Below are 27,642 nucleotides of genomic sequence, written 5' to 3'. Positions count from 1 at the left end.
CGTCGCCAGACAATGACGAAGACGATGGAGTCGGCGACACAGACTCACCGCTTTCAGCACGGAGTATGTATGGTCTGCTCGCGGTATCTCAATCACAAACCGCACTCCCAACGGTACTGCGGAGAGGAAGCGACAGTGATCCGGAAGACAGCACGAGACTAGGCGAGGTCACAGGTCGAGGGCGTATCAGTCAATCGACGGCGGCTATACCACCCAAGAGCAGGTCGAGTTTCGACGCTTGGCGATCCAAGAGGAGGCTTGCGGAAGGGCAAAGGAGAGCGAATCTGACGGCAAACATGCCATCATTGAAGGAGCGTGGTGACAATGGGGAGCGCGAAGAGGAGGGTGACAAAGCAGAGGAGATTGGAACGATGTCGGAGTCGCAGATCCTAGTCCGACCTACAGACACACAACGGAGTTCAGGAGGTCGAAGCTCTTCAATACCACAAGCTAGACCAGGCTCGGAATCTCTGTCGTCAAGTCCTGGCGTTGCACCCATTCCTGGAGGACAGTCGAGCGCTACAGAGCTGGCTGGGAGGGGAGGGACTGGGACATCACCGCCACCAACCAGCGCCGACCCTCGTCCGCTATCACAGGTCATCGCCGAGATATTCAACTTTGCCGAACCCGAGGAAGTTGTCGCCGAGTACCCGTGCTGGTACCTGCAGAATGTTCTACTTCAAGGATACATGTACATCACGCATAGGCATGTCTGCTTCTACGCCTACTTGCAGAAGCGCACGAACGACGTTGAGAAGAGCGGACAACTTGGAAAGCAAGGCCGCCACAGCTATAGTTACCGGCGATATCACTTCATCCTTAAGGGAGACACCTTCTCCTACTACCGTGATGCCTCGGACCCCTATTTTCCGCTCGGAATGGTGGATCTACGTTATGCCAAATCCGCAGAGGTAACACTCGAGGGAGAGAACGAGACGTCCGACTTTACCATCACGACTGCTGACCGGATATATCTCTACCGTGCAGACACAGCCGCTTCTGCAAAGTCATGGGTCAAGCAGCTGCAGAAAGTTATATTTCGAACGCATAACCAGGGCGACAGTATCAAGATTTCACTGCCGATCGTAAACCTGGACGACATTGAGCGAATGCCTATGTTAGACTTTGCGGAAACAGTCAAGTTACGTGTACTGGACAGCGACGAGACTTTTGCCGTTGACGAATACTTCTTCACGTTCTTTGGAGAGTCTGGGAGCAAGGCGCTCGAAAGCTTACAACATGTCGTGGAGGAGGCTGAAAGCTCAAGAGAGCAGCAAAAACATGCGAATACAAAGCGACGACGGGACAAAGCTAACAAGCAAAATGACACGTCTTCGTCGAACAGATTTGGCGATAATCAGGCTCATGAATCTGCGGATAGCCTCGCAACGTCTTCAAACCAGGGAGAAAGCTCGGATAGTGACGAGGAGATGGATCCGAACATGTCTGCCAGCCAGATGTTGACTGGTGACAAGGTATTCGGCCAGCCTACACTCAAGGTTCCCCAAAGCATTCGAGAAAAATCGCAAGGAGGATCTTCAGGCTCGAGTGAGGACCCGAGGGCACCTCTGCATCGAACAACGACAGAGCAGTTGCTTCATTCGGATCGGCCTGTATCTCGCACATCCTCCGAACTGGACCCATCTCGGAGACCATCTACAGATGGCTCTGCCATAGCTCGAAGCAAGCTTGCTGCATTGTCCGTCGCGAATGTGGTTCGTTCTTCCGGAAAGCGTATGGGATCGTACCTGGGCACCAGTCCGACCGGCTATATCAACAAATTTGCAGAAGCTGTGATAGGTGGAGCGCGACACTATGAGGAGTCCGAACACGCTGCCTGCCCAGACTCGCGCCAGCGGGACGTAGATGCAGTCTCAGATACGGCCTTCCGACAGCAAAGATTTCAGGAACACTTTGCTTTGCCAGCCATAGAAAAGCTGGAAGCTACTTATTTCTGCTATTTGCACAAGAATTTACCCATGTATGGAAAAATCTATATGAGCGCCCGCCGTTTCTGCTTCCGGAGTCTGATCTATGGAGTCCGGACGAAGCTCGTCATTCCATTCCGCGAGATTGCGAACGTCGAGATGCAACGTGGGTTCCGATTAGGATACTCGGGCATCGTCCTTGTCATTCACGGCCATGAGGAGCTATTCTTTGAATTCCGTACAGAGAATGCTCGCAACGACTGTGCTGGCACTATTTTCAGGAAGCTCGACCATAACCAAGCTATCGCCGATTCGACAATACTGCTCTCGGAAAAGCAAGCACACGAAGCCGAAGGTGCAGCAGCCGAGAACCGGCTTCTCCAGGCGGCGCGCAAAGACCGCCCCGAGTCGGCATCATTAGATATTTCAGGCGAAGACGACAGCACAGGCGTCTTATCGGACGATCCGACAGCATCGCTCGTGGATATTCCCACACCCCCTTCGATGCTTGTGACTTGTCTCACCATTGGTTCACGAGGCGATGTGCAGCCCTACATCGCGTTATGTAAAGGACTGATGGCGCAAGGTCACCGAGCACGGATTGCCACACATGGAGAGTTCCGCGGCTGGGTCGAGAGCCACGGTATCGAGTTCGCTGAAGTCGCTGGCGACCCAGCAGAGTTGATGCGGGTCTGCGTCGAAAATGGCATGTTCACAATTCCATTCTTCATCGAAGCGAACTCCAAATTCCGCTCATGGCTTGATGGTTTACTTCTCACCGCATGGGAAGCCTGCCAGGGTTCCGACTTGGTGATTGAAAGTCCTTCCGCTATGTGCGGGATCCACATCGCCGAAGCGCTCGGAGTGCCATATTTCAGAGCTTTCACCATGCCCTGGACCCGCACACGCGCATATCCTCACGCCTTTGCCGTAAGGAATGCAAAGATGGGCGGCGCTTACAATTACATGACATACACGCTCTTCGACAATGTATTTTGGACGTGGACCGAGGGGCAAATCAACAGCTGGCGAGTGAAGACCTTGGGTATTCGCCCTACGAATCTTGATAAACTGCAGCAGAACAAGGTGCCCTTCCTGTACAATTTCTCGCCGAGTGTGGTCCCTCCACCATTGGACTTCAGCGATTGGGTCAAGGTCACTGGTTACTGGTTTCTCAATGAAGGCAGTGACTACGAACCTCCTGCGGATTTATCGGCGTTTATCAAGAAAGCTCGAGACGACGGCATGAAATTGGTGTACATCGGGTTCGGTTCTGTCGTCGTCAACGATTCCCGCAAACTCACCGAGCAAATCATCAATGCAGTCCAGAAAGCCGACGTTCGCTGCATTCTCTCCAAGGGCTGGTCCGATCGCTTTGACAAGAAAGATGCAAACGTCCCAGACATCGTCTTACCATCATGCATTCACGCCATCCGCTCAGCTCCGCACGATTGGCTCTTTACACAGATCGATGCCGTAGTCCACCACGGCGGTGCAGGAACGACGGGCGCAAGTCTGCGGGCGGGCAAGCCCACTATCATCAAGCCATTCTTCGGCGATCAATACTTCTTCGCCACGCGCGTAGAAGACCTCGGCGTCGGCATCCACCTGTCCAAGGCGACAGAGCACCAGCTAGGCAAAGCCCTCTGGACCGCAGTGCACGACGACCGCATGCAGACCAAAGCCCGCTTACTCGGCGAAGCCATCCGCTCTCAAGACGGCGTGCAAACCGCCATCCGCGCCATCTACTCCGATCTAGACTATGCGCGCTCGCTCATCAAACAAAAGACCCAACCGGCGCAACAACCCTCCTCTGCGGCCGGGACCTCTGCTTCACCGAAGGACAAAACTGCGGAAAAGGCGGACCTGGAGACAGGTGCACCGGTGCTCGACGAAGACACGGAGGAGAACTGGACCTTCGTCGATGTCACCGCCCATGACGATGCTGCTACATCAGCAGGTCTCGAGCTCGACCGTTTAGCTGCCAGCACTCCACCGCCCACGATGCAGCAGCAGCAGCAGCCGGCACCACCGAGACGAGGTCTGAGTAATCTTCGCCTCGCTCCGTCGCTGTTGGGCAGAAAATAAGTTCGTGAATGAATATTGGGCATTTCACAGGAGTTTTTGGAGTAGTGAGGTGCTTTTTTGATTTCCAGCGTTTCCCTTTTTGTTGGTATTGAAGTTTGGTATGTGGGTTGATGGATTAGACGAGATTACGATTTCCACGAGTGCAAGATTCGAATGTCAACGATAGCGTGTGCAATATTACCTACCTCCTCTCATCGGGATGTGTGTGTGCCCTGCTGCGACACCAATCGCAGTCTCAGTATAAGTCATCAAGGTGCCTCGTTTTGAACGTGACTTGTCCATATTGAAGTTCCGGCCGTTATGCGAATTTGGCCGATGCCGGGGTATCTTGCTCTATAAGAGCGAGGAAAGCTACGGTCCTCGCCGCTCCCAAATCCAATGCTTGTACATCGGTATCTCATCACCCGTCCAGGCGACGCGATTCCACCGATCGCACCCCCCTCCCACTCAGGGTAATTCCCGTCTGCTCCCGTTTCGATTTATGCCTGGCAGCTCGGCAGGCTCCACTGCTCGCGAATCCAACTCCGATGGTGGCGCAGCTGCCTGCCACTCTGAATCATAGTAGTTGTTATCGAGTACGGGTTCTTTCACATCGTGTACCTCTGCAGCCCTGATGCTGGATGCCGTCGCTCTGCGTCGCGCTTTGAACCTCAGAAATAGCCATGCGCCCAGTGCGGCTGCGACGACTGCCGCGACGGCGACACCGATGCCGATTCCCGCTTTGGCGCCTGAAGTCAGCTCACTGGGTTGCGAGGAGGGAGCTGCGGAGTTGGCTCCTGTTGATGATGACGATGATGGTGATGATGATGGGGGTGCTGAAGTTCTGGTCGTGGGCGACGTAGATGAACTGGCGGTGGAAGTGGCTGTCATTGGGAATTGCGAAGTGGTGAAATCCTTCCTTCCGGAGAGATAGCCCGCTACTCCAGCATCGAAGATCGCACTCGGGTCGCTGCAACACCCGGAATATAAAGCTGGATCGTCCGTGGGTAGTGCAGACGCGTTGAATGCGTACGTCGAGCAGCAGTATGTCGTTTGAGAGCAAGCGACCACCAGCTGTGGTGTATTCGATAATTTGCCGGCTGCAGGACGTTCAGCATGTCAGCTAGTGATAGGACCCAGGACGATCCCTTGCGATTCACTTACTAGCTCGGTCGGTCTTGCAGTACTGGGCGCAATTCGGCGAATTCCAACTTGGATCGGTGCATCCGTTCCTCCAGAGGAGAGAGCTGTTCGCGAAGAAGTTCCATTTGCAGAAGCCATTCGTCGTACACATATCTGAGTTACCGCAGCAGTTGCTGAATCCATCTTTGGCCTGGACGTCACATGCTGGATAGTCAGTGAATTTGGTTCCGTCTGGCCAGTAGCAGTCCGCACATGCTGTCGCAATGAACCAGGATGCCAGTAATGGTAGGATGAGTGATAGCTTTGCCATTTTTTGAAAGGATTTTCGGTAGGTGAAAGGAGCAGCGTAGATCAGGAAGTAGCAGATGTTTAAAAGCTCCCGTGAAGCGAGTCTTGGGATTTGAAGGATTCTGGCGTCGATCGAGTATTCAGGTGTCGATCACGGACTCAGCCCCCACCACAGCCACCTTCGCGACGAAGGAGCACCGCACCCACATCAAGCCAATCTCATCACGAACACAACTCGACGCGTCCTTTACCGGTCGTGCAAATGAGATCAGCGTGCGCATGTCTTCGGGCACACCATGCTCTTTGGCCCCACGACGATGGTTACGAATCTGGCTGACAATTCGCAGAGCGGCAAATCTGGAATATGCAGCACAAGGGCTTACATGTCATCGTGGGCCCTCATTGGGTGCTGCAGACGTCGGTGGACATAGGTCGTTATCTCCATGCTGTGTGACCGTCGCGCTGAAGGGACGGGAGCAGAATAAATTGCACCTTGTACACTGGGCTCCTGTCTGCCGAGACTGTCTTGTTGCACCTGTCCTTCACATAACCCTGCAGTAGTGGCGCGGGCTGGCTTGCGATGAAACTGAAACCAAGAGGTGCCGTCGTGGAGTTTGCTACACGCTAACATCACTAGCGTCCACGAGCCCGTTGCTTTGCTGACGCGGGCAAGAAGCCGTCGGTGTGAAAGCTGCGAGGTGTCAGACGGAGTTCACATCAAAACATCCATCGTTGCGGTCGTCACCTGCAGCCTTGGCATCGTGACCATCGATCGTCACATCATTGTCTGGGACAATCTGCACCTAGCAGTCATGATCCAATAGCACGTGTTGAGATCATCGCTCGAACTCAAGACGCCGTCACATGACCGCAGATGGCGGGACCCTCACGCCCGGGACTTGCCCCCGATACCCGTAATGGACGCTCGGTGAGTATCTAATCTCGTGCTTGATAAACTTTTGTGTGCCAGGGTAAGCTGACAACCATGGAGTTTCCACGAGCAAGCTTCATCCTGCCCAAGACAGGTGAGCGCTCGACCCGGAAATTCACATTACGTGAAGCATCGAGCCGATCCCGCGCTCATCGAGATGCTGCCGCTCTCTTCGGAGAAGACGGCCCTTTCGAAACCGACGATGCTGATGCTGGACGTCCCTTGACTCGGACGGAAATATGGAAGAAGAAAGCGCATCGGCAAGGTCTCCGAGCTCTGCATTTCTTGACCTCCCGGACCGGCAAGGCTATCCTGAAATGCTCCATCGCCTATGCTATTGGTAGCATGGCAACGTTCGTTCCGGCTGTCTCAAATCTATTCGGCCACCGACAGGATAGCAAGCATCTTGTGGCGACGGTGATTGTGTATTTCCATCCGGCGAGGACGATCGGCAGTATGCATGAGGCTACCATTCTGGCTACCATCGCTGTAGCCTATGCTGCATTCATCTCGTTCACCAGCATGGCTCTCTCAATGTTCTTCGGTGCCCATGGCTTACTTGCTTTCGGGCACATGGTCGTTTTGGTACTGTTCGTTGGAGGCGGGCTTGGTACGATCGCCTTGGTCAAGCAGCGGTTAGGGAACCCGCTGGTGAACGTCGCCGCTTCTCTAGCCTCGCTTGGATGCATCACGGTTCTCATAAAAGAAGGTTCGGTTCAAGCTGGACGATTCTCACATCAGAAAGTCTTGCAAATCTTGTGCATGGTCATAATGGGAATCATCATCACGACAGTCGTGAACTTCTTGCTCTTCCCAATCCTCGCTCGCAAAAGACTCGCTGCGGACATGACGCAGAACACAGACCTTCTCGGTGAAATGCTGGTCTCGATCACGAGAGCCTTTCTTCGTGGTGATGAGGAGGACTTGTCTGGCGACTACTACAAGCAGATGAATGCCGAGCATCAAGCTTCGTTGAACACCATGAAGCAGAACTTGCGTGAAGCGAAGATGGAATTCTTGGTTATCGGGAAAGAGAAGCTGTACGATCTCCAAGCACGCATCGTATCATGCCTTTCAGAACTGTCTCAGGACCTCGGTGGCCTTCACAGCGCAGCTAATGCGCAATTCTCCTTTATCAGCCAGACAGCATCGGACGGCGGTCTTGAACAGACAACAAATTTCAGCACTGGCAACTTTGTTACAAGTCCGACGCAGGAACTCACTCAGTACCCTGGCCTGGGTATTATATCGGAGAATGGCGAAGGAGAATCGCAATTGTCGAGTAGTGTATCCACGATCAGACATTTCAAAGACCCGAGGACCAACTGGACATCGTCACTGACCGTACCTGGTGTCGACACTCCTCCAAGGCTTACTATGGAATCTCCGACGCCAGAGTCGACAGATGTATACAACTCGACAAACCTCATGCAGAGCCCAGGCGAGATGTTCATTGCCTTTATCAGCCGTCTTGGGCCTCCAACAAAGTCTTTGGTGTTCACAATGAAGCAAATCTTAGATGAGTTGCCTTTCCGCGATAAGCCCGAATCGGCCGAGGGATGGAATCCATGGATCCACCGATCACTCGAAGTCGCCATAGATGAGCAATTGCATTCGAGTCTACGTCTCGCTGTTGAGATGTATCGGCAGTCTCGTATGGAAGCTCTTGCCGAGCTGCATCAAAGTCGAGCCATGAATGCTGCAATCAATGCTCAGCAGGGCTTGAAGTCCAAATTCGGCCAGCGTAGTGCTACCACGTCGACCGCGAACGATCCCAAAGCTGGTAAGACGCCGCCAGTTTCGCAATTCTACCAGAAGCAAGACGAGATCTTGGCCGATATCGAAGAGGTCTCGGCTTGCTGCGGGCATTTTAGTTTCTCGTTACTCGATTTTGCCGAGGATGTTCTAAACTATCTGGAGATCTTGCAAGAACTCAAAGCGGAAATGGAGGCTGGAAGACGCTCATGGAACTGGCTACAATTCTGGAGCCGGCATAGAGCTGCGGACGAACAGCCTCATGTCGCACCTCCAGCAATGCGAACTCACGGGATAGACAGTGAAGTCGGCGTGGAAGTTGCCGCGCACATCCGAAAGCTCGACCAATCCATGGACTCCTCGCGTCTGCCCAAGCCGTGGTACACCAGAGTCCACCGAGCTTTGCGAGTGCTGCGGCGAGATGACGTAGTCTTTGCGATCAAGGTCGGTATCGGTGCGATAATCTATGCATTCCCCGCCTTTCTTAATTCTACAAGGCCATTCTTTTCTCAATGGCGTGGTGAATGGGGCCTGGTCACATACATGCTGGTATGCTGCATGACGGTCGGGGCCTCCAACACGACCGGGCTCAATCGATTCGTCGGTACATTCATTGGATCGTGTCTGGCCATCGTGGCGTGGGTCATGTCAAGTCACCATGGAGTAGCCGATCCGGTCCTACTCGGTTTCTTGGGATTCTTGGTCTCACTCCCTTGCTTCTACATCAACATTGCGAAGAAGGACGGACCTTTCTGCCGATTTATTCTACTCACGTACAACCTCGGAGCGCTATATTCCTACAGCTTGTCCATTCACGACGACGACAACGATGACGACGAAGGTGGGATTGATCCCGCGATCTGGGATATTGTACTGCATCGATTTGTGTCAGTCATCGTGGGAGTCATTTGGGGTCTCATCGTCTCCCGCGTCATCTGGCCCGTAAAGGCCCGGCGCAAACTCACCGACGGTCTTTCCGTGCTGTGGCTACGCATGGGATTGATTTTTCGCCGCGATCCATTGATGACAATCATCCTCGGCGACCCAAACTCCCACTACATGGATATCCGTGAAGAATCAGAACTACACACCTTCCTTGGCACACTGAAAACCACCTGCAAAGCTGCAGCGTCCGAATTCGAGCTAGAGGGACCTTTTCCAAACGACATTTTCAATCGCACTCTTTCCCGCACCGAGCGCATGCTCGACGCCTTCCACGCCCTCAACGTGGTGATTCGGAAAAATCTCCAATTCACCCCCGGAGAAGCCGCGGTCCTCCGCTTCACGCGCGCCGAACGCATGAAGCTCTCCGCACGTATCTCCCATCTGTTCACCGTCCTCGCCAGCAGCATCAAGCTCGAGTACCCCATTAGCGATGCTCTACCAGATATCGAAAACAGCCGCGATCAGCTTCTTGCGAGGATCTCGGAGTATCGCCGTCATGGAGGCGGAAGGGAGATCACGACGGAGCAGGATTATGAATTACTCTATGCGTATGTCTTGGTCACGGGACAGCTGGCGCGGGATATTCACGCGATTGTGCCGGAGATTGAGACGCTTTATGGGACTCTTAATGAGGAGAACTTGAAGTTGGAATAGATTAAAAGCTATATGATTATTTCGCTAGCTCCGCCCTTCCACTTTGTATACATAGCTGCACTCATCGTCACATGTGGTGGTACATGAAAAGAGCGAGGCTGCTTAATACCTCTCCTCCATGTGTTTTGGGGCGGACTTTGCTCCGAAGACAGCCTGTGCATTGATTTGGGTATATAGTGGGAACAAAAATCCCGGCATCCAACCGCACTTATTCAGAAGTCGCGCGTACATATGTTTACGGTATGAACATGACTGTGAAGACTCAGGCAAGACTGCTCGGGGGTCTCGTGCAAATAGAAATGTGGAACGAACGTTTCATGGAAAAGATATGCACGCGTGTATATACCACGAGTCCGGCTCAGCAACCCTGCTCTCCCATCCAGTGACATTATGAAGGATGACTCCATCTCCCGCTCTGCATACTACCACCATCCCACATGAGCTCAAGCTTCCCGACGTAGAAGACGCTGCACAAAAATGTTCTTCCTCTTATCTCCTAGAGGCTATCATAACCAGCACTTCTCAACGCGATTCCTGTAGTTCCAAACGTACGCTCGTCAAAAATACCATAACTACCATTCACGGTATCAACTCCTGCTATCACAAATTAGCGATTTGCCGAGGACCTCGCGCACCCACTCCCACTGAAGATTATGGCGTTACCGCCCCTCGCAGAAAGTTTCGTGGGGCTCGCGACGAATGCAATGACAAGCAACGAGGATCTGGTTGATTCCACAGAATACATCTCACTCTTCCCGCATTTTCACAGCAAAATTCAGGCGGCAATGCTCTTAAGCGGAATCGTGTACAATTGGAAACCCCCATCGGAACAGCGCCTCATGCTTAGCTACAACGAGATTCCGATCGAAGGTCTTTTCGTATGCACAACCAAGAAATGCAATCTGCGACGCTGGCATAGCTGCAGCGTCCTCATGATCATCTGTATTTACGAGGGCTATTACTACGATGTGGCCATATGGCATCAAAAGTGCAAGATCTGTCGAAACTGGGGGAGGCCACTGCCGGTTGAAACTTCCTACGTACAGAAGGTCGTGTTTCAGCTGATGGTTTGGAACAATATTCCCGTGAAAGCACCTCCCCGTCGTCGTTCTCATCACACCACAAACCCCCATCTGGAATACCTTTGTGCTGTGTGTCTACTGGGAAAACGATGTCGTGCGGCGGAGGAGGCACGGCGCAAAGGGGTGACAGCTACTACCCTATAGCAGTGGCATGATCCCTGCTTTTGCCTACCTTGTTGAGACTTCGTGTGCTTTCCATCAGGATCATCCTGTGAAGGTGGAGGAGACTTTTCTCACGGAAGGAGGGCATGGTAATGAAACCCGACACACGGCGTACTATCGATAGGGTGTGGTGGCGCGATGCGGTAGCAATACAATAGCACAACTCACAAATTTGTTGGAACCCTATCTTCGGCGTGGATACACGTTCAGAGACATCTTGCGCTGGATATTCATGCATTTCTACCGACAGAAAGAGGTACCCCTTCGTCCCAATTTGGGATTCATCACCAATTCTGACGGTGAGTGTGGCGGTTGAACAAAAAGCCGAAAATTGGGCCACCTGAAAGGAATCTTGAGGTTCATGGCGATTGCTGCAGGTACGTATCAGGCGTGAGTTGTCTACGGAGCATCCCCCTCGGGACCATAAACCTGCATATCTCTCGCATACTCCCGGTTCTCTGCAGAGCGTCAGGGTGTTTGCACATTGACCGGTGCGGGGCATCACACGAAAGCCCTTGTTTGAGCTTGATACCTCCCTATACAACCCATCCTTTGGCTTAACGACTGTAGCGTGATTTGTCGAAACAAAGCGGAGCGCTCTCCGAACGACGGACCAACACGCTAGTCTAGTATAACCGCACGTCTTCTCTCATTCATTTTTGATGGTCCTGTGCAACAAATACGAGCGAGGCCAAAGATCTGATGGGATACTATTGCTATCGATACGTTATCCAATGTGTCGCCATGCAGAGCAGTAGAGGCCAACACACGGGCCAATGAAGCGTGCATGCATGTCCGCGGCATGCACCCAGCCCCGCGGCTTGGATAAGGTAATTTGGAAGTATTCAAATAAATTGTGCAGCTTCTACACCCACTTCAATGTGGTTCTGAGTCACAATCCTGGCAAAGCCGTAGGCGTGTGTAAGTATGCCCAACGATGATGTCTTCAAAGCGAGGACCGAGGACCGAGCGGTACGAGCAACACGCGCCTTTTTGACCAACAGGCCCCTGCTCTTCCAAAACACAGCCAGCCAATGCGACCAAGGATTGATACACATATATTGACGGTGTTCCCACACGTGAGCTGTATGATATCCCATCACATAGACTTTCACTTTATCAATTCTTCTTCCGCTCGCGTTTCACCCCCAATCAAGCTGCTTTGCCCAGGATGCCCGACAGACACTATTATTCCAGCGGCACAGCTGATTCTGTCGTCTCCCGATCGCCCTCGCGCTCTACCACTCAAAAGTCGACTCAGCCCCAAGCGCTCGTGCACCTGAAGAAGTTTATTGTTAGGTTCCCTGAGCACGACAATGCAGTCTCGGACGTTATCGAGTCTGATGGCCTTCACTATACCTGGAAGCCGCTGATGGAAGCCAAGGCCATGATCAAAGCACACCGTACCAAGATCGAGGGCGAATACGACTGCTCGTCGGTCAGTTGCAATTCTCGCAAATGGCACAGCTTCTGTCTTCCCGTCCACATCCGCCACTATGAAGGAAATCGCTACGATGCAGAAGTCTATCCTCAGCTCTGCCAGAAGTGTAACAACTGGGGGAAGCCCAATCCATATACCGAGTCGTACGTCAAGAGACTGTCGGATTGCCTGAAATACTGGAACTATATCCCTGTTGAGCGCCCGCTGCGCCTCAACCACACAGTCGAGCCTCATCAAGAGCGTTTGTGCGGTGCCTGTCTTTCTGGCCAACCTTGTCGCCGGGCCCGTGAGTACTTTGACCTCGATTTTCGCCCCGAGGATCATTGAGCGGCTCGAGCTTCGCTCCGGGCATTGGTCGAGGATTAAGGCGCAAACTACGTGGAGCACACCATGAGAATTGATATACATCACCTCGATGTGGAGGTGATGGACGCCACTGCTCGGAGTGTGCTTGACGCGGCGTGCGCCTTAACATTCGACCTGTTTCTGTGACCGAAACTCGTTGCGGTTCACCGTTGGGTATGTCATGTTGGATCAGATCATTGTTGGCGATGACTTGGAACTTGAGCCCGATTTTCAAAATCATGCTCGAAAGGGTGTTCGGCTTCTTGTCAAATGAGTGCATACGCCCGGGTTGGCTCGTCAGCTTCATTTCCTTTGTAGTACACGTATCCAACGGCTCTTCAGCTTTTCTTTTGTAGCAAACTATCCCTTCACTTCCCAAAATGCCAAGAGACGTAGAACGCACGAATCATGCTTGATTGTAACATAGTTTTCACTAGCGATAGCCTTCCATGATTTGCTTCTCTCATCCCTTGCTCCGACTGTAGCCTATTATATGATGTCCCTGCTTCTGAGAGTAGATAGGAATGAGCATGATATCAAGCTACGCAGCCGTAAAAGGAAACAAAGAGGGGCATGCAACATTACACTTCAAAGTATCATAAGACGTTCGACTTCAAAGCCTATCTGAATACTTACCAGACTCTTTCTCTCTCATCATCGAATCTAGTTCATATCAGAATCTGCAATCATGCCGAAAGAGTTCAAAGACTCCACAATGTGGCCGGAGCTCCACGAAGCGGTTTCGGGCGAGATCGAAGAGTACAACCTCTACTACGCCTTTCAACACAAGAACCGTGACGCGCGATGTATTGACGACTGGGACACCAACATCATGGGCCGCTTTGGATGTCCCAACGAGGCGTGCCGCTCAACAGGATGGAGTAGCAAGAAGATCGCCACCACCATCCGTCACTATCCCAACAACAGACACAACGCCAAAGTCTGGTATCAGCGCTGCAAGAGATGCGACACCAAGGGCGTCATCACTCTTAACGTCGAAAGCTACGTCGAACGAGTCGTCTATTGGCTCAAGAGATGGAATGATATTCCCACGGAGAAACACTATCATTCGGGCGCAAGCAAGGGCCCTCATCTGCGAAAGTACTGTGAGGGATGCAAAGCGGGTCGTTGTGCTGCAGCTGATGCTGAGGACCTCGCGAACTTGATGAGTTCTCTCAAGTGGGACTGATCGTGACACAAACGACAGCGATTCATTGCTGTCCCAGGAGATAGCCAACTGTGGAACGTATGGCTAACGGGCTGACCTATTATGTCTGTTGACTTGAACAATCACAACAGACCGATGTTGCCGCTCGTGATTGATGGGCGTTTCACATCGCGTTGGTGTAAGCTGGAGGTAAACCGGAAATCATGTTGGCAATCGTCAAACACGTCAACGATCTCATCCGTAGCAGAGCCGTATGATTATGATTTGAGTTGATGAAACAGTGATGATCCCGCCATGACGCATTGGCGTATGCGTTTACCTTTGAAAGGTGTCGAATGTCGAACGCTGCCCAGGTACACGTGCAAGGCAGCAGTCTCGACATGTCACTTGTTTACCATATATGACATGCTTCACCTCGATTTTTTTGCCGTGAAGTCACATTTTCCCTCCAAGCTGTCGATTCCATCGATCTACTTCCGCTCTCTACACTGCAGAATCATACTCATACTGGACTTCTCGCACTACCACACAAAACGATCCATTACAGTCAGAGTCTCGCCAGCAGCATCGCTACCAAAATGGCTTCAAAGTGGTCTCGATCAAAAAAGCCGCGCAGAGCGGGATTCGCACGTGAAGTCCTAGAAGTCAGTCCCGGACAAGGAAAACGCTGGTCGGTATGGCCAAGGTGCCTCGATGACATCCAGCAGTCTTTGAGACTCGGACTCAAATACACCTTCGAGCCTTCGCGCTTGGCTTCAGGACGTACCGACATTTGCGAGACGTTGCTGAAGGGAAGCTTCAAATGCACCAACGTCAAATGCTCGGGCAGATTCTGGACCACTGGAGGCATCGCCACGAACATACAGCGCTATTCTGCCCGACGCCAGTTCAACGTGACGATCGAACACCAGAAATGCGGCAGGTGTGGTAAATTCGGCAGGCCAAGTCTAAACAAGCATGCCTTCATCAAAGTCGTCTCTCAGTGCCTCCGATTCTGGAACGGTCTCGCGGATGAGCTTCCTTTCCGGGCCAAGAAATTCAACAACAAGTCCCGTCATCACGCCAGGTTATGTGGCGGTTGCAAAAAGAGCACCTGTCATGAAGGGCGCCTAGTCAAGCCTGAAGAATTTGACAAGCACGACATTGAATTCGAATCCGAAGACTCTGATGGGTCTGAAGACTGTGTAGACTTTGTAGACCCTGAGGATTTTATCAACGTCCAGCGCAATTTCATCAATGCCATTGGTACCGGGTCCAAGAAACCAATGAATGAGCAAACGACCTGATGCTCCCGTCCAGCGTTCGCATCGCGGCTGCGCGGTCGGGATACTTTTTTGAGATCGGTTTGATTGATTAGAGTGTTATTCACGAACGCGAGTCCAGACCCTCATCTACTCAAGTTCAGACGATGCATGCCCAACTTGGCTTCTTGCCTCCTTCACCGGGTAAGACCTCCACGAAATCCTCGCCAACCGTCCCACCGACGCGCTCTGTTCTGACATCTTTTCCACTCACGGGCTTTGTTCTTTTCATCAAAAAAGCACACCATTAGCATACGTCGCTCTTATAAAAACCCCCAAGAACAAGCCAGAAACGTACGAGATTTTCACCATGCCCTCTTCGAATTCACTGCCTTTGTCCAGAACGTCGACAGTCCTCACTCCCTTCGAATTGTCGGGTTGATCGCTCGTAGTCGATGATGATGATGATGGCTCGGGCTCTCCATTCCCGCGCTGGAAGTATTTGAAGAAGGAAGAGAGGATAGTTGATTGATTGCTAGGAGTCATCGCTCAGAGCTTCGCGGAGGATGATTGCCTCGATATTATTTCTGTGTTATTTCTGATCGCGAAAAGGCTGCTTGTGAATACCGAATATCTTGCGAATGTTCATGCGATAACGATGGGGGGGAATTTGCGCGACAAACGAGACGTCGATAGCAGAATTATCAACTTCGTCAACAGCGCTGTGCCTTCCATGTGATCTTGAATGCCTTTGCTCTTCCTCCACGAACGTGACCCAGGCTTCGAGTAATGATTCACAGAAGAGCAAGAGCTGCTTGCAGCACGTTACTACTCTCACCGGTGAAGCGCAACAGAATTGTTCGTGACTCTGGGACAGGTGCTCATGATGGATGAAAGAATCAGTTTTTCGATTCGGGTATGTAAAAGCACTCTCTGCCCGGGGTATCAATTTGCTTCCCATCGCATTCCTCAAACGCCAAGATCAATAATCGGAAGCAGAACACCTCCCAAGTCGTACTGTCGTAGGCAAAAGGAAAAAAAAGAGGTTCATTAATCAAGCCCATCCCGCAAAATCTCCACTCATGAATCACGCCTCCAGGGTTTGCAGGATCCGCATTAATCATCGACGCGAGCGATGCTGTCCTTCGACTTGCGCATCTGCGTCGCCATCTGCGGCGTCCACACGCCCATGAACAGCGCCTCGCACTCATCCTCATCCTGGCTGTCGAATTCCACGTCGTCCTCTACCAGACCACCTTTCCCAGCACGGCCCTCAGCAGGAGGCATCTCATTGGGCGCGACGGCGGAACTCCTCCTTCTTTCATCCCTCGACGAAGGATTCGTCCTCGCCACTGCTCCCTCGTCGACATCGTCCAACGCCCACGACCCATCCCGATAAACCCGCTTTGCCTCCAGGATGAATTTGCCGACCTTATACCGTTGACTCTCCTGTTCCGCGGCGACGTATTTCCATCCGAGACAAGCGCCGCAAGTGCGGCAGTGGACGTCGCTGACCGTGTGTGCGCCGGTGACGAGTTGGCGGGGCACGGGGCGGTCGGTGAAGGTATTGGGGAGGTTCGGGAGGGCGGCGTTGAAGGCTCGCGCATTGTTGGAATTTACTGGGAGGGACATGTCGATGAGGGACGACGGGGAGGTGGAGGGTGCGACGAGGTAGGCTCGTCCGTGCCGGCCGGTGAAGCCTTTCGAGACGATCTGCGAGGTGAAGGCTAGGTCGGAGAGGCAACGGCTACAGCGGAGGTGGGAGGTCGTGTTGGTGAGGTAGGATGTCGAGGGTGGTGAGTTGTTGCTGGAGACGCTGCTTGCGCTGCTCGATTGGCGGCGGCGGAAGGGTATGGAAGGGACGAGGTAGGTGGGAAACGTCGGGAAAGTCATTTTTCTCAGGAGTATGGATGGAATGCGCTTGTAGATGTTGATCTGTGAGGCGTCGCAATGTCCTGTCGACCCTTTCTTGCTTCGAGACCTCGCCGTCACGGTGTCTCAAGAATGGAAATCAACCTCGGGCGGTGTCGCTGTGATCTCGGCAGTGGTGAGTGTCACGAGAAAACGAGAGTCTGACGGTTGTGTTTGCGCGTACGCAAAATCCCCGAAAGTGCAGGCGTGCGTGTGTTTGTATTCAACTCAACGATGACCTACCGGGAATGCTGCAAGATGTTGTTCTACTCTTGCGCAACTGTACAATGATAAGAGGCGAGGACGCGAACATCGGCGATGATCGATGCACGAGGTCAGGCTCATGCATGACCGAAAGCTTATACTCACCCATCAGATACTGGATGATGGAGAGAGGGTCCCAAAATGCACCAGAGAGGCATTCAAGTGTCAGGTTGGGTCAGCTGCTGACGGTCCACGATAGTGAACAGAAACAGCGCCCGGGCGGACCGGAGTCATCTGATGATGGTGAATGATGTTGTGGAGGGGAATACCTAGATAGTGGGAGATCCTTCGTTGGCTAGAGCCGCATGCGGACAAGTCAGCGCATGCCCGCCGTTGTTGCCGCTGTATGTATGCCCTGATTTAATCCGACCTTCCCCCATCACACACTACCACCGGGCATGTCGCAAGAGGGCGGACCTCGAATACAGCACATACAGTACCTGGGTACAGTAGGTATCCAAAGTTCGTTGACGGACATCGTCGAGGTCTGTCACTACTGTACTACACCTCGCAAATGTCTCTTCCGACCTCACCAGTGGCATGCCAAAGTAAATATGAAAGCAATGTGAGATCCATCACTCTGAACGTTCAGATCCAGAGAGGGAGACGGGACGTCACCGGCGCACCTTATCGCACTGTACATTCGTCATGATACTGGAGATAAGCGGGGCAGCAATTGGCGGCTTGTTTCGCCCAAGCAAGTGCCGACCCTAACGTTTCATCCGCTCCAGCTCCAGGGCTGTGACGAAGTAGTTCGCAGCTCGGTGTGGAGGTCACGCACGAGCCACCCAGGAACGCGTCTTCCTGCGCCGAAAAGTCCGAGGGAGCAATGCTTCGATAAGTCATGTTCCGATAGATCGGTGTCATTCAAGATGAGTGCGCCATCATTGCTTCGACACGCATCGCTTGTACCGTCAGTCGTCCGGTTAGCATCTCGATCCTCAAGACCCCGCCCATGTATCGTTGCGAAATGGCTCGGCAGTCGTGGCCTCACCACCGCGCCCGACCATCTCCAGGACGCCGTACCACTTCGGAAACATCTCAAGGATGAAGCAAAAAGGAAGAAGTTGGAGTCACGGCACGCTACTGGCCAGAAAACAGATGCTAGCTCCCTGAGAAAAGATGCCGTAGATCCGCTGTTGGAAAAGTGGGAATTGACGGTGGGGATTGAAATCCACGCGGAATTGAACACGGCTTGCAAGCTATTTTCTACGGCGTCTGCGTCGGCTCCTGCTGGGGCGGAAGAGGAGGGAGATGTAGCCAATGCTCGCGTGGCATTGTTCGATGCGGCAATGCCTGGCGCACAACCACAATTCCAAATCGCAACGCTATTGCCAGCGATCAGGGCTGCGGTGGCATTGGGCTGTACAGTGCAGCGCAAGAGTGCTTGGGACCGGAAACATTACTTCCATTGGGATCAACCAAATGGATATCAGATCACGCAGTATTATGGTCAGTCATGACGAAGGAACGTGGACCTGGTTGACTGGCGCTGACGCTTGACACAATTACAGATCCGTTTGCGAAAGACGGAAGCATCACTCTGACAGCCGATGATGGCGTCCCACAATCGGACCTGAATGGTGCTGACTCTCTCACAATCGGCATCAAGCAACTACAGATGGAGCAAGACACAGCCAAGACGACTCATCATCCACCTGCAACGTACCATATCGATCTCAACCGATCGGGTCATCCGCTTGTCGAGATCATCACTCTCCCGCAAATCCATTCGCCACAGACTGCTGCTGCTGTCGTACGGAAGATCCAGGCAATCCTCAGAAGCGTCGACTCGTGTGTGACTGGAATGGAATTCGGAGGGCTCCGAGCGGATGTAAATGTGTCAATTCGCGAGCGAGGCACAGATGGCACTGCATCAAGCTATGCCGGAGTCTCTGGTCTTGGTCAGCGCACCGAAATCAAAAATCTGTCATCGTTCAAAGCTGTTGAGGACGCCATTGTCGCTGAAAGAAATCGCCAGATCGGCATTTTGGAGGCCGGCGGAGTGGTTGCGGGAGAGACACGTGGTTGGACGCTTGGTGCTGCGGAGACGACTCGTCTGCGTGGAAAAGAAGGCGAGGTGGACTACAGATATATGCCGGATGCGGACCTGCCACCGTTATTGATCAGCCCCGAGCTCGTGCAGCATTTGAAAGAGACACTGCCTGAGTTGCCCGATCAGACTGTGACTCGAGTTCAGAGTGCCTACGGATTGAGCCTGAAAGATGCGAAGACGCTGGTGATTCTAGATGATGGTGACAGATTGGAGTATCTTGAGGAAACAGTGGCGCTCATCCTCGAACGAACTTCGGCTCCGTCGCCATCCCACCAAGACAACTCCACAGATGCCACACAGCATTTCGGACGCATTACCGGCAACTGGATCCTCCACGAGATCGGTGGTCTGCTCTCCACCGACTCTTCCTCCTCCGACGGGACCTCCGACACCTGGGCGACCCTCACAATCACCCCGACCGAGCTCGCCGCCATCCTGCTCGAACTCCACCACCACCAGACCATCACCACCCGCGCCGCCAAATCTCTCCTCTCGACCTTGTACCCCACCCCAGCCGGTCCCTCCCGCCCCACCGTCGAGCAACTCATCCTCGAAGGCAACATGCGTCTCCGTCAACTCTCCGATTCCGATTATGAACTTCTCGGGAAAGCTATCATCGACCAAAGCCCGGATATGGTCAAGGCGGTGAGGAAAGCGGCTAAGGCCGGTGGGAAGAAGGCTGAGGGGAAAATTATGTGGTTTGTTGGGCAGATGGTCCGCAGAGGCGAGGAGGAGGGTGGTAGGGTCGAGCCGGAGAGGGCGAAGGGTGTTGTGGGGAGATTGTTGGTGGAGAATGATGAATAGAGAGCGTAATCTGCCATTGATCGTGCTGCAGAGCCAACACAAGCTACCTGATGTCAACGGGATCTCGACCAACCGAAGTCTGCGAGTCGTTTCGGATCGAAGGGCTCTCTCTCTTGATGCAGCAGATACTTCCGTATTTGAAGCGGCGTCGAAACGATATGGTGGAGCGGCGGATGGAAAAGTGTCACCGATGTGGGAAAGCCCTTTCACTGGTGATCAGGGTGTGGGTCGGCCGCCCTGCAATTTCACTTGCCGTGGTACCCTGCCTCCGACGCATATTTACAAAACAAATCTGCTTCACATCAAAGTTCTTGACTTCTTCCTCCCCTCAACATGCAACAGCCTTCAATCGTATCCGGGCTGCAACCGGCAGTAATCGACATATTGCCATGGCGCCGACGATAGCTGAGTTGGAGCAGCACCGCCAGAACTTGATGATCGAATACAACGGTTCGTGAGAAAAGCCGCCGTTGATGAACCTCAAACTGAAGATTAACGCAGTGACCAAACTGGTCAATACCAGCATGGAGGTCAAGCTGGCTGGTCAAAAAGGTATCGGCCTCTTCGCTAAACGAGACATATCATTCTACGACTGCACCGGCACCAAGAACCCGTACGAAGAGCAGCCTCTTTTCGTCGTCAATCAATCCTTGTCGTCTGTCAACCAATGGACGATCCAGGAGAAGCTCAACTCCTTGAGGCCAATCGACCTACAAGCACTCGAGCACGTTCCTGCAGTCCAAATCCTCGACCGCAACTCGCTGCTCGGGCTCTTTCGCGCTACCGCCTTCGCTCTGAGTCATCGCAGCGTGACGCCCTTCTACACCATCTACGCCCTCGCGAACCCTTCTTGTACTCCTACCATCTTTTTCTGTGTCCATCCCTTCGCCATCGGACTTTTTGTCTTCATGGAATGCGACGTGAAGGCCGGTGACGAGCTCTGCTACGCGTACACCGCCAGCGTAGCATGTATGACCACTGCAGAACGCCAGGAGTTCTTCAGCGATGCTCGTCACATCGACGCCTTCACCTGTCGTTGCGAGCTCTGCAGCGCGCCGCCGGATCACATCAGACAGCTCAGCGACATGCGACGCTGCGCCATGCGCCACCTTCTCTACCTTCTCAAGGGCTGTGATCTTCCGGACGTCCCGCGCCGGATTCCCCGCATGAGGAGAGACCCACCTGGGAGCAAGCTGCGGGTCTGGCACAATTAGCTGTACAGATTGCTGGCTGAGGCGGAGAAAGTCTGGCCTCTGGCCAGGTCGTTGAATGGCAATGATGGTTGGGCACCCCGGGATCAGGCTATGTTTCGGAGTCTGTGAGATTGGATACGCATTTTGCGTTTGCATATTTGTTTCTTGCGATCGAGGCTCGCGATCGAGCGATGCTTCGGGTGCTTGTCTAAAGCGTCATGTCTGTTTCAATGGACTAGGCCTCGTTGCAAGCCAGATGGATGGTTGAAGACTGCTAAAGAAATGCTTGAAGTTTTCAAAAAGCTCCACTCTGCCACCGTCGCCATGCCATTCAACCAACTCGTCAGCAACGCGGATATTACGCTTTGTGCTTTTCTGAGATCTGACCAAGGCACTGGCCGTGATTTATAATTGTCGACACCACCAAGCGGTGAATGCCAGCATTGCAGGGCCTTTTCACTTCCGATACAGGACACGACACGCTACAGAGCATGTAATGTATGTGTAAGGTGAATCTCGATTTCCCTTCCTAGATCATGGGTGAAATGATACATGCCTTCAAGCTCCTTGTAAACGATTCTAGTATTTCAAGTGAAGCTAGGAGAGCGGCGACTACCTGGGCACGCAGACTCGTGCTCTGCTCTTAGATTTGATAGAAACATACACCGAAGTCTTGGGAAATCTGCCTGTGTGTAGCCTTCCGCCTCCTCTATTCCAAGGTGGACGCGCCCCTGGCTGCGTCGAAAATTCATACCTGGATCCATCACCAACGCTTTTCACTTGTGCGATGATGCCTGGTCGATACGCGTGACGCGACGCTGACGCTTTCTTCTACGAGGGCGGACACTCAAACGCCTAGGTACTTCTGAAGCTCGAACAAATCTGGATCATTCACATTGATGTTGCAACAAGCGAAGTCACCCGTTCTCGCTCGCTTCCCAATCACGCACAATCACCATGTCACCATCGATGGGCCAGCTCAGAAGGTTTCACGGAGAACTTGCTAAAGACTACAATGGTTTGTAACGACTGAGATTCCATGTTGAAATCAAAGCTGACGAAACGCACAGCCTCGACGCTTGTCGGTACGGGTCTGGAAGTCAAATTAGCTGGCCAGCAGGGCGTAGGTCTCTTCGCAAACAAGGCTATGCGTACGCAACGACTGCCGCTGTACGATTAACCTGCCCTCGTCACCATCAAGCAGAAGGGTTCGAGCGTAGAGACAACGAGACTCTGCGTCTGGCCGTCAAAGAGCTTCATCCCGCAAAGCAAGGTGAGTTCAAGTTATTGCCAGTCAGAGGAGATGTCGATCGAACGAGTCTGCTCTCCATCTTCCGCGTGACGGCATTTTGTCCTCTATCTTTTCTCTCGTCCTGCTACAACATCTTCGCGACGATGAATCCCTCCTGCCGCCCCAATCTCCACCTGCTCCTCCACCAAACCAAAAACTACGACTTCGCCATCTTCCTCGTCAACGATGTCAAGGCAGGAGAAGAGCCATGGAACACCGAGACGCACAGCATATGCTGCATGACAACCGCCCAACGGCAGGAATTCTTCACTGATCCCTGCTCTCAATGGCCTTACCAATGCCGCTGCGAGCTCTGTACTGCACCTCCCTCCGTCCGCCAGATCAGCGACCGCCGTCGAAATTTCATGCGTCACTTGCATTATTTAATCAACGGGAGGGATCTTCCGGATGCTCCACCTACCATCCGAGGCCTGAGGGCTGACGCTCCTGGTAGCAGGCTTCGGGCCTGGCATAAGGACATGTTCGACAAGCTCGCCGAGGCGGAAGGCACGACGTGGATGACGCACACTCTGAAGTGAGATTCATTCCCACTAAGGAGATTTCGGCGAGTATTTCAATTGTTACGATCGGGGAAGTCGAATGGTCCATTCGCGGGATTCGAGTTGCTGCATGTGTGTTGCATCGATTGAACCCTGATGCCCGGCAGATTTCCTCTAGACCCTGCCGAAGAAACACAGAGGCTGCAGAGAGGACTATGAGAGACAGTAAAGTTCATCTTGATACATCTTGTGAGCTCATAAAAGCTCACGCTGAATCTGATATATGTTTCGTACTCCTGCATTCTGCAACAAGGTATCGACGTATCCAAGATGTAACGATCCTGCGTGATACCCCCTGAATTCCAAAGCGCACAAGAGACTGACCTTCGAGCTGCTAGAACTGTATGATGAACGACAAATACAATCGCATTCGAATAAACTTTTCAAATTATCTGTATTTTTTCACAAACGCTCTACATACTGTGCAGTTGGTAAATAGTGCCATGAGGTACCAATCCTGGGTCTCCAGCTACATTGTTTGCTAGTTTCCCGACCTTGACGCAAACATCCGGCAGGCTGCATTCTTGAGAGCTGCCTGCAATTTAACCTCTCTCCCTTTCTTTCCCAATTCGAGCATGTCATCCCTCCAAGTAATTCCGTCACATCGGTGTGGCTCAAACTACAACTAAACTGGAGCAGCGCCGTCGAAAATTGGTAGCAGGAAACAGCGGTCAGTGGAAATAATCATGCCCGTGACACTGAACTTCGCAATGTCAGGCGACTATCGCATCTATATCATGTCACAAAAGCCTCGCGATAACAAGCAACTCAGGAATTCCAGAGGTCAGACATAATCTCTCAATAGTGCCATAGGACTAGTAAGTCATGCACAGAAATGGGCATAGACATTGGGCGACGATTTCTGGGAACACAAATTTCGTGTGCTGATTCCTGTGACGTACACTGATATCTGATAAACAAACATCGGACGCCGTGGACGACGAGTTTGTACGTGTGAAAGGCTCCTTTCCTTTCACTTGCTCGGTGGCGCTGCTAGGTCATATTCCTCCAAGATATTCAGGATTGTGCGTCGCACATCAAATCTGGGAAAACGATGCCATTTCCGTCATCTGCTTCTACCATATTTCCCGTCAAATTCCGATTCCTTTGACGATCGAAAAAGCGACTGAAACGTAACGGAAGTTTGATACCAACTCTCTATCATCAACGAATGAGAATTGGCTGCGTAGATTCAACGCCGCCATCTTCGCCATCATTTACAAAGCAGGCAGCGGCGGTGATCATGGCTCCCACGGCAAAAAAGCTGAAACTGTTTCGTCGAGAGATCGCGCAAGATTACAACGGTCGGAGTAACCGCATCAATCCTCAAAGGGCGCCAGACTGACATGATGCCTAGCAACCAAACTCGCTACGACGGTCATAGAAGCCAAGCTCGCCGGCCAGAAAGGTATCGGTCTGTTCGCCAGACATGACCTGATCGCCGCAGACTTTCTCAAAGGGGGCTCCATACCATTCATGTACGAGGAACCCGCCATGTTCACCCTCGACCAGCCATTTCGCACAGTCCGCGAACGCGACCTCCGCAAGAAATTCAAATCGCTCACTACCGCCCAAACCCATACCTTCGTCCATCTCCCAACCATCACGCCCACAGATCGCACCTCCTTGAAGGAAATATTCATTGACACCATAGTCGGCGACTTTCTGAACTTCTCGTCCTGCTTCGTCGTCTACAGCCTCATGAACCCTTCATGCACACCCAACACCCGCATCATGGTGAACACCTTCACGCACGACATCGCGCTATTCCTCGGAAATGACGCTTCGGCTGGAGACGAGCTCTGCTATCCCGTCACGCACAGCTTATCATGTATGACGACGGCGGAGCGCAGAAGTCATCTACAGCAGAGCCAAGGTAACGGGATTTTCGTGTGTGGCTGTGCGACATGCCGTCGGACGAGATCAGGAGAACCAGTGATCTGAGGAGATGCGTTATGTGGCATTTGCTGTACTTGATCAAGGGTTGTGATTTGCCTGATGTCGAGCCGACGGTCCCTGAGTGGAAGCAAGATTTGGTTGGCAGCAGGATCTGGGAGTTATATCTTGAGTTGTTTGATCTGTTGGCGGAAGCAGAGCGTGTTGCGTGGTTGGTGCCGTATCTGAAGTGATATCTCGACACTTATGCAAGAGAGTGCCCATCGATTATCAGTGGTGCACGCATAAAGAGGTCATTGTCTTGCTGTAGCTATATTGTCCAAGTCCCGAGAGCACTTTGCACTTGCGGGCTAGACTTCGTCAAGTATCGACAAGAGCAGACAGCCAGAATTGTAGTAGATGAAAGCAGACCCCCAATATTTGAGCGACTATGAACGGTACCCCAGACATATGCTTTGCAACGATAAAAATGCCGGACCAGCCAGATAGTTTCTCTAGATCATGTCGATCCTGGTGACAAGAACTTTGCCATAGGACTTATGAACGCCTCGTGAAGCATGCGGCCATGGCCGAGGTAATCGACTCGGTCCGAAGCAAAGCAATTGCTTGAAAATGGTGACGATATGTAGTACTGGAAATAAATGCAACGCCATGTGTAAACTGCCTCTGAAAACTCCGACCCAGGGCCTGGGCGAATCACAGGAATAGTCGGGGTTCGAAGAGTGTCAGCTTCCCCACACGACTGCCACACGACTGCCACATGGCGTTCTGGTGGCGTTGCTTACACGGAACTTTAGATCATGAACCAATCGAGACTGACATCAGGGCTTCTTCAATGCGGCATCGCAAACTACTCCTCGGCAATTAAATACGAATGCTCAATTGAAATGGCTGCATCTACGATGAACCGATCGGAAGGAGAAATTCCATGTACGGCTTCAGTTTGGGGGCATCCCCATTTGCCATATGAGCGCAGTGAAGCGGACAAGCCCAGATGTGAAAACGCGATCACGGAAGATATCGCTCAGCTATATAAAGGTGCTCTTCTCCGGCCCCTGATCATCCTCCGGTCACAAAACTACAATCGACAACCATGCACGCACAGATCCTCGACTGTCTCGCCCTTGCGAGTCTCTTCGTGACCGTGACCGCTGGCGCCGCCCCACCAGCGTACAACAAACCTACCACGAAGAAGGCTGGTACATGGACATACTACTCGACCAGCACCGTCACCACCACTGTTCCCACCGTCACCTGGCCATATCAAGCATACGATGATCGACGGATCACCGTGACGAACAGCAGTACCGTGACCAACACGTACACCCAATATGATTTGGCGGTCTATGACTTCACGGCAACGATCACAGAGACTAATACCTGCTGGCACGACCATAGTCAATCCTTCTCCAGCTACCACGAGCATCTCAACCACGACGGTTCCGGTAGGTCGCACATCCGATGTCTCCCAACGACTCGTCCCTCCGAAGGAAGTCTGAAGATGCTAATCAACTGTCTCTCACTGAGATCCCCGCCAATTTCACCCCAATCTTGTCTGAATTCCCCTATACGGCCAGCTTGAAAAATATCTCTGTGGGCGAGACAACCACGATGGGTTCAAACGTCGAATATACCGCGGGTACTTCGACGTTAACCCTCACGGGCACAACCACCATCGGACCTCAATATATAGACCAGTAGTTTACCATCGCCAAGACCCTGACCGTGACGACAGCAGCGTCGTTGTCGTCGACAAATCGACAACCGTGACCTCGACCCGGCTCACGCTCCCCACGCACCACGCAATCTGCGATGAGACCTCGGGAAATTGTGAGTTGCTCCCTCTCCCGCAAGTTGGATAAATCACATCCTCAAGTAAATGCCTCCCCTCTCCCTCACAGAAATCGACCACTTCCCCTTCCCGGCTCCCTTTGGCGTGACCGCGTACAACTACTACGGCGGCAATCAGTCCGTCGGGGACACGCGGCCTTACACGCCCCATCCGGCGGAGTTCGATTTCGTTGAGACCAAGCTCGTCGCGGAAAAGGTCGCGTGCTGCAATTTCGCCATGACACAGGGCCTCGCGGCGTTCGGTTACTGGATGCCTGCGGACGTATACGGGCAGCCACGGTGCTACGTCTTCAACGTCAAGGACAAGAAGCGCTGCCAGCCGCAAAGGGTCCAATTCACGCTGTTGGATGGCAGTCGCAATTCGGCCAAGGGCTCGGGTTATTTCGCCTTGTGAGTTCTCTGCCTTTTTCTCCCTTTCCCTCGCTCTATCCGCCTGGCTGAACGAAGACTCTATCATCTGACTCGGATTGTGTCGCAGTAACGGAAAGTGTGGTCAGATCGTACCGGATCAGCATGGTTATAGTTACTATGATAAATGATCGATGGCAATGACTATTGGTCTTATATATATTTGCACACGTGCGCTCCATAAGCTTCGGCTGATAAAGGCGATCACCGAGCATTTCTCCAAATAAATATCGCGGCCTGAGATGCAGCCGAATCTCT

General features: G+C 52.6%; 14 protein-coding genes across 14 annotated transcripts; 12 read left to right on the top strand and 2 right to left on the bottom strand.

Annotated features, from left to right (window-relative positions):
* Positions 1-371: 371 nt before the first annotated feature.
* K489DRAFT_364838 (glycosyltransferase family 1 protein) lies at positions 372-4,216 on the top strand (the record flags this gene model as incomplete). The annotated part of the gene is made up of 2 exons (XM_033602705.1): positions 372-1,241; positions 1,320-4,216. 2 exons carry the CDS (start codon positions 372-374, stop codon positions 4,014-4,016), a joined length of 3,567 nt encoding a protein of 1,188 aa, XP_033455489.1. The 3' UTR covers positions 4,017-4,216.
* Positions 4,217-4,239: 23 nt separating this feature from the next.
* Positions 4,240-5,576, bottom strand: K489DRAFT_94236 (uncharacterized protein). Its single transcript, XM_033609060.1, has 2 exons — positions 5,160-5,576; positions 4,240-5,095 (listed from the first exon to the last, which is right to left on the bottom strand). Exons 1-2 carry the CDS (start codon positions 5,446-5,448, stop codon positions 4,464-4,466), a joined length of 921 nt encoding a protein of 306 aa, XP_033455488.1. The 5' UTR covers positions 5,449-5,576; the 3' UTR covers positions 4,240-4,463.
* Positions 5,577-5,980: 404 nt separating this feature from the next.
* Positions 5,981-9,935, top strand: K489DRAFT_435107 (uncharacterized protein). The gene is made up of 2 exons (XM_033608587.1): positions 5,981-6,354; positions 6,418-9,935. Exons 1-2 carry the CDS (start codon positions 6,301-6,303, stop codon positions 9,709-9,711), a joined length of 3,348 nt encoding a protein of 1,115 aa, XP_033455487.1. The 5' UTR covers positions 5,981-6,300; the 3' UTR covers positions 9,712-9,935.
* Positions 9,936-10,178: 243 nt separating this feature from the next.
* K489DRAFT_384872 (uncharacterized protein) lies at positions 10,179-11,252 on the top strand. Its single transcript, XM_033605958.1, has one exon. It carries the CDS (start codon positions 10,365-10,367, stop codon positions 10,935-10,937), a length of 573 nt encoding a protein of 190 aa, XP_033455486.1. The 5' UTR covers positions 10,179-10,364; the 3' UTR covers positions 10,938-11,252.
* Positions 11,253-12,010: 758 nt separating this feature from the next.
* On the top strand, positions 12,011-13,109 carry K489DRAFT_435106 (uncharacterized protein). The gene has a single exon (XM_033608586.1). The coding sequence runs from the start codon at positions 12,127-12,129 to the stop codon at positions 12,721-12,723; it is 597 nt and encodes a 198-aa protein (XP_033455485.1). The 5' UTR covers positions 12,011-12,126; the 3' UTR covers positions 12,724-13,109.
* Positions 13,110-13,345: 236 nt separating this feature from the next.
* K489DRAFT_384871 (uncharacterized protein) lies at positions 13,346-14,178 on the top strand. Its single transcript, XM_033605957.1, has one exon. It carries the CDS (start codon positions 13,430-13,432, stop codon positions 13,928-13,930), a length of 501 nt encoding a protein of 166 aa, XP_033455484.1. The 5' UTR covers positions 13,346-13,429; the 3' UTR covers positions 13,931-14,178.
* Positions 14,179-14,487: 309 nt separating this feature from the next.
* Positions 14,488-15,195, top strand: K489DRAFT_374288 (uncharacterized protein; the record flags this gene model as incomplete). Its single annotated transcript, XM_033603511.1, has 1 exon — positions 14,488-15,195. One exon carries the CDS (start codon positions 14,488-14,490, stop codon positions 15,193-15,195), a length of 708 nt encoding a protein of 235 aa, XP_033455483.1.
* Positions 15,196-16,266: 1,071 nt separating this feature from the next.
* K489DRAFT_327567 (yippee-domain-containing protein) lies at positions 16,267-17,043 on the bottom strand (the record flags this gene model as incomplete). Its single annotated transcript, XM_033602001.1, has 2 exons — positions 16,267-16,422; positions 16,504-17,043. The coding sequence occupies 2 exons, from the start codon at positions 17,041-17,043 to the stop codon at positions 16,267-16,269; spliced, it is 696 nt and encodes a 231-aa protein (XP_033455482.1).
* A 1,154-nt stretch (positions 17,044-18,197) lies between these two features.
* Positions 18,198-20,185, top strand: K489DRAFT_327704 (uncharacterized protein; the record flags this gene model as incomplete). Its single annotated transcript, XM_033602010.1, has 2 exons — positions 18,198-18,777; positions 18,840-20,185. The coding sequence occupies 2 exons, from the start codon at positions 18,198-18,200 to the stop codon at positions 20,183-20,185; spliced, it is 1,926 nt and encodes a 641-aa protein (XP_033455481.1).
* Positions 20,186-20,411: 226 nt separating this feature from the next.
* On the top strand, positions 20,412-21,682 carry K489DRAFT_94143 (uncharacterized protein). Its single transcript, XM_033609059.1, has 2 exons — positions 20,412-20,635; positions 20,709-21,682. Exon 2 carries the CDS (start codon positions 20,710-20,712, stop codon positions 21,397-21,399), a length of 690 nt encoding a protein of 229 aa, XP_033455480.1. The 5' UTR covers positions 20,412-20,635; position 20,709; the 3' UTR covers positions 21,400-21,682.
* A 653-nt stretch (positions 21,683-22,335) lies between these two features.
* Positions 22,336-23,208, top strand: K489DRAFT_413732 (uncharacterized protein; the record flags this gene model as incomplete). The annotated part of the gene is made up of 3 exons (XM_033608082.1): positions 22,336-22,396; positions 22,449-22,529; positions 22,583-23,208. 3 exons carry the CDS (start codon positions 22,336-22,338, stop codon positions 23,206-23,208), a joined length of 768 nt encoding a protein of 255 aa, XP_033455479.1.
* Positions 23,209-24,472: 1,264 nt separating this feature from the next.
* Positions 24,473-25,173, top strand: K489DRAFT_413731 (uncharacterized protein; the record flags this gene model as incomplete). Its single annotated transcript, XM_033608081.1, has 2 exons — positions 24,473-24,533; positions 24,587-25,173. 2 exons carry the CDS (start codon positions 24,473-24,475, stop codon positions 25,171-25,173), a joined length of 648 nt encoding a protein of 215 aa, XP_033455478.1.
* An 810-nt stretch (positions 25,174-25,983) lies between these two features.
* On the top strand, positions 25,984-26,746 carry K489DRAFT_384866 (uncharacterized protein). Its single transcript, XM_033605956.1, has 2 exons — positions 25,984-26,570; positions 26,653-26,746. The coding sequence occupies exons 1-2, from the start codon at positions 26,219-26,221 to the stop codon at positions 26,682-26,684; spliced, it is 384 nt and encodes a 127-aa protein (XP_033455477.1). The 5' UTR covers positions 25,984-26,218; the 3' UTR covers positions 26,685-26,746.
* Positions 26,747-26,856: 110 nt separating this feature from the next.
* On the top strand, positions 26,857-27,629 carry K489DRAFT_94116 (uncharacterized protein). The gene is made up of 2 exons (XM_033609058.1): positions 26,857-27,366; positions 27,465-27,629. Exons 1-2 carry the CDS (start codon positions 27,005-27,007, stop codon positions 27,526-27,528), a joined length of 426 nt encoding a protein of 141 aa, XP_033455476.1. The 5' UTR covers positions 26,857-27,004; the 3' UTR covers positions 27,529-27,629.
* The last annotated feature ends 13 nt before the right edge of the window (positions 27,630-27,642 follow it).

Source organism: Dissoconium aciculare, assembly GCF_010015565.1.
Source record: "Dissoconium aciculare CBS 342.82 unplaced genomic scaffold K489scaffold_18, whole genome shotgun sequence".
In the NCBI taxonomy this organism is placed as follows: Eukaryota; Fungi; Ascomycota; class Dothideomycetes; order Mycosphaerellales; family Dissoconiaceae; genus Dissoconium; species Dissoconium aciculare.
The sequence above is the reverse complement of the archived record's forward strand: the minus strand, read 5'-3'. Positions and strand labels throughout refer to the sequence as shown.

What these genes read in the sequence shown, in the direction of transcription:
- K489DRAFT_384871 (XM_033605957.1), top strand. Translation starts at nt 13,430, where the DNA reads ATGCCGAAAGAGTTCAAAGACTCCACAATGTGGCCGGAGCTCCACGAA.
- K489DRAFT_94143 (XM_033609059.1), top strand. Translation starts at nt 20,710, where the DNA reads ATGGAGGTCAAGCTGGCTGGTCAAAAAGGTATCGGCCTCTTCGCTAAA.
- K489DRAFT_384872 (XM_033605958.1), top strand. Translation starts at nt 10,365, where the DNA reads ATGGCGTTACCGCCCCTCGCAGAAAGTTTCGTGGGGCTCGCGACGAAT.
- K489DRAFT_94236 (XM_033609060.1), bottom strand. Translation starts at nt 5,448, where the DNA reads ATGGCAAAGCTATCACTCATCCTACCATTACTGGCATCCTGGTTCATT. An exon ending in CTGCAAGACCGACCGAGCTA is followed by an intron (nt 5,096 to 5,159) that starts GTAAGTGAATCG and finishes AACGTCCTGCAG; the next exon opens with CCGGCAAATTATCGAATACA.
- K489DRAFT_435107 (XM_033608587.1), top strand. Translation starts at nt 6,301, where the DNA reads ATGGCGGGACCCTCACGCCCGGGACTTGCCCCCGATACCCGTAATGGA. An exon ending in ATACCCGTAATGGACGCTCG is followed by an intron (nt 6,355 to 6,417) that starts GTGAGTATCTAA and finishes ACAACCATGGAG; the next exon opens with TTTCCACGAGCAAGCTTCAT.
- K489DRAFT_435106 (XM_033608586.1), top strand. Translation starts at nt 12,127, where the DNA reads ATGCCCGACAGACACTATTATTCCAGCGGCACAGCTGATTCTGTCGTC.
- K489DRAFT_94116 (XM_033609058.1), top strand. Translation starts at nt 27,005, where the DNA reads ATGCCTCCCCTCTCCCTCACAGAAATCGACCACTTCCCCTTCCCGGCT. An exon ending in GGCTCGGGTTATTTCGCCTT is followed by an intron (nt 27,367 to 27,464) that starts GTGAGTTCTCTG and finishes AGTAACGGAAAG; the next exon opens with TGTGGTCAGATCGTACCGGA.
- K489DRAFT_384866 (XM_033605956.1), top strand. Translation starts at nt 26,219, where the DNA reads ATGCACGCACAGATCCTCGACTGTCTCGCCCTTGCGAGTCTCTTCGTG. An exon ending in TCTCAACCACGACGGTTCCG is followed by an intron (nt 26,571 to 26,652) that starts GTAGGTCGCACA and finishes TCTCTCACTGAG; the next exon opens with ATCCCCGCCAATTTCACCCC.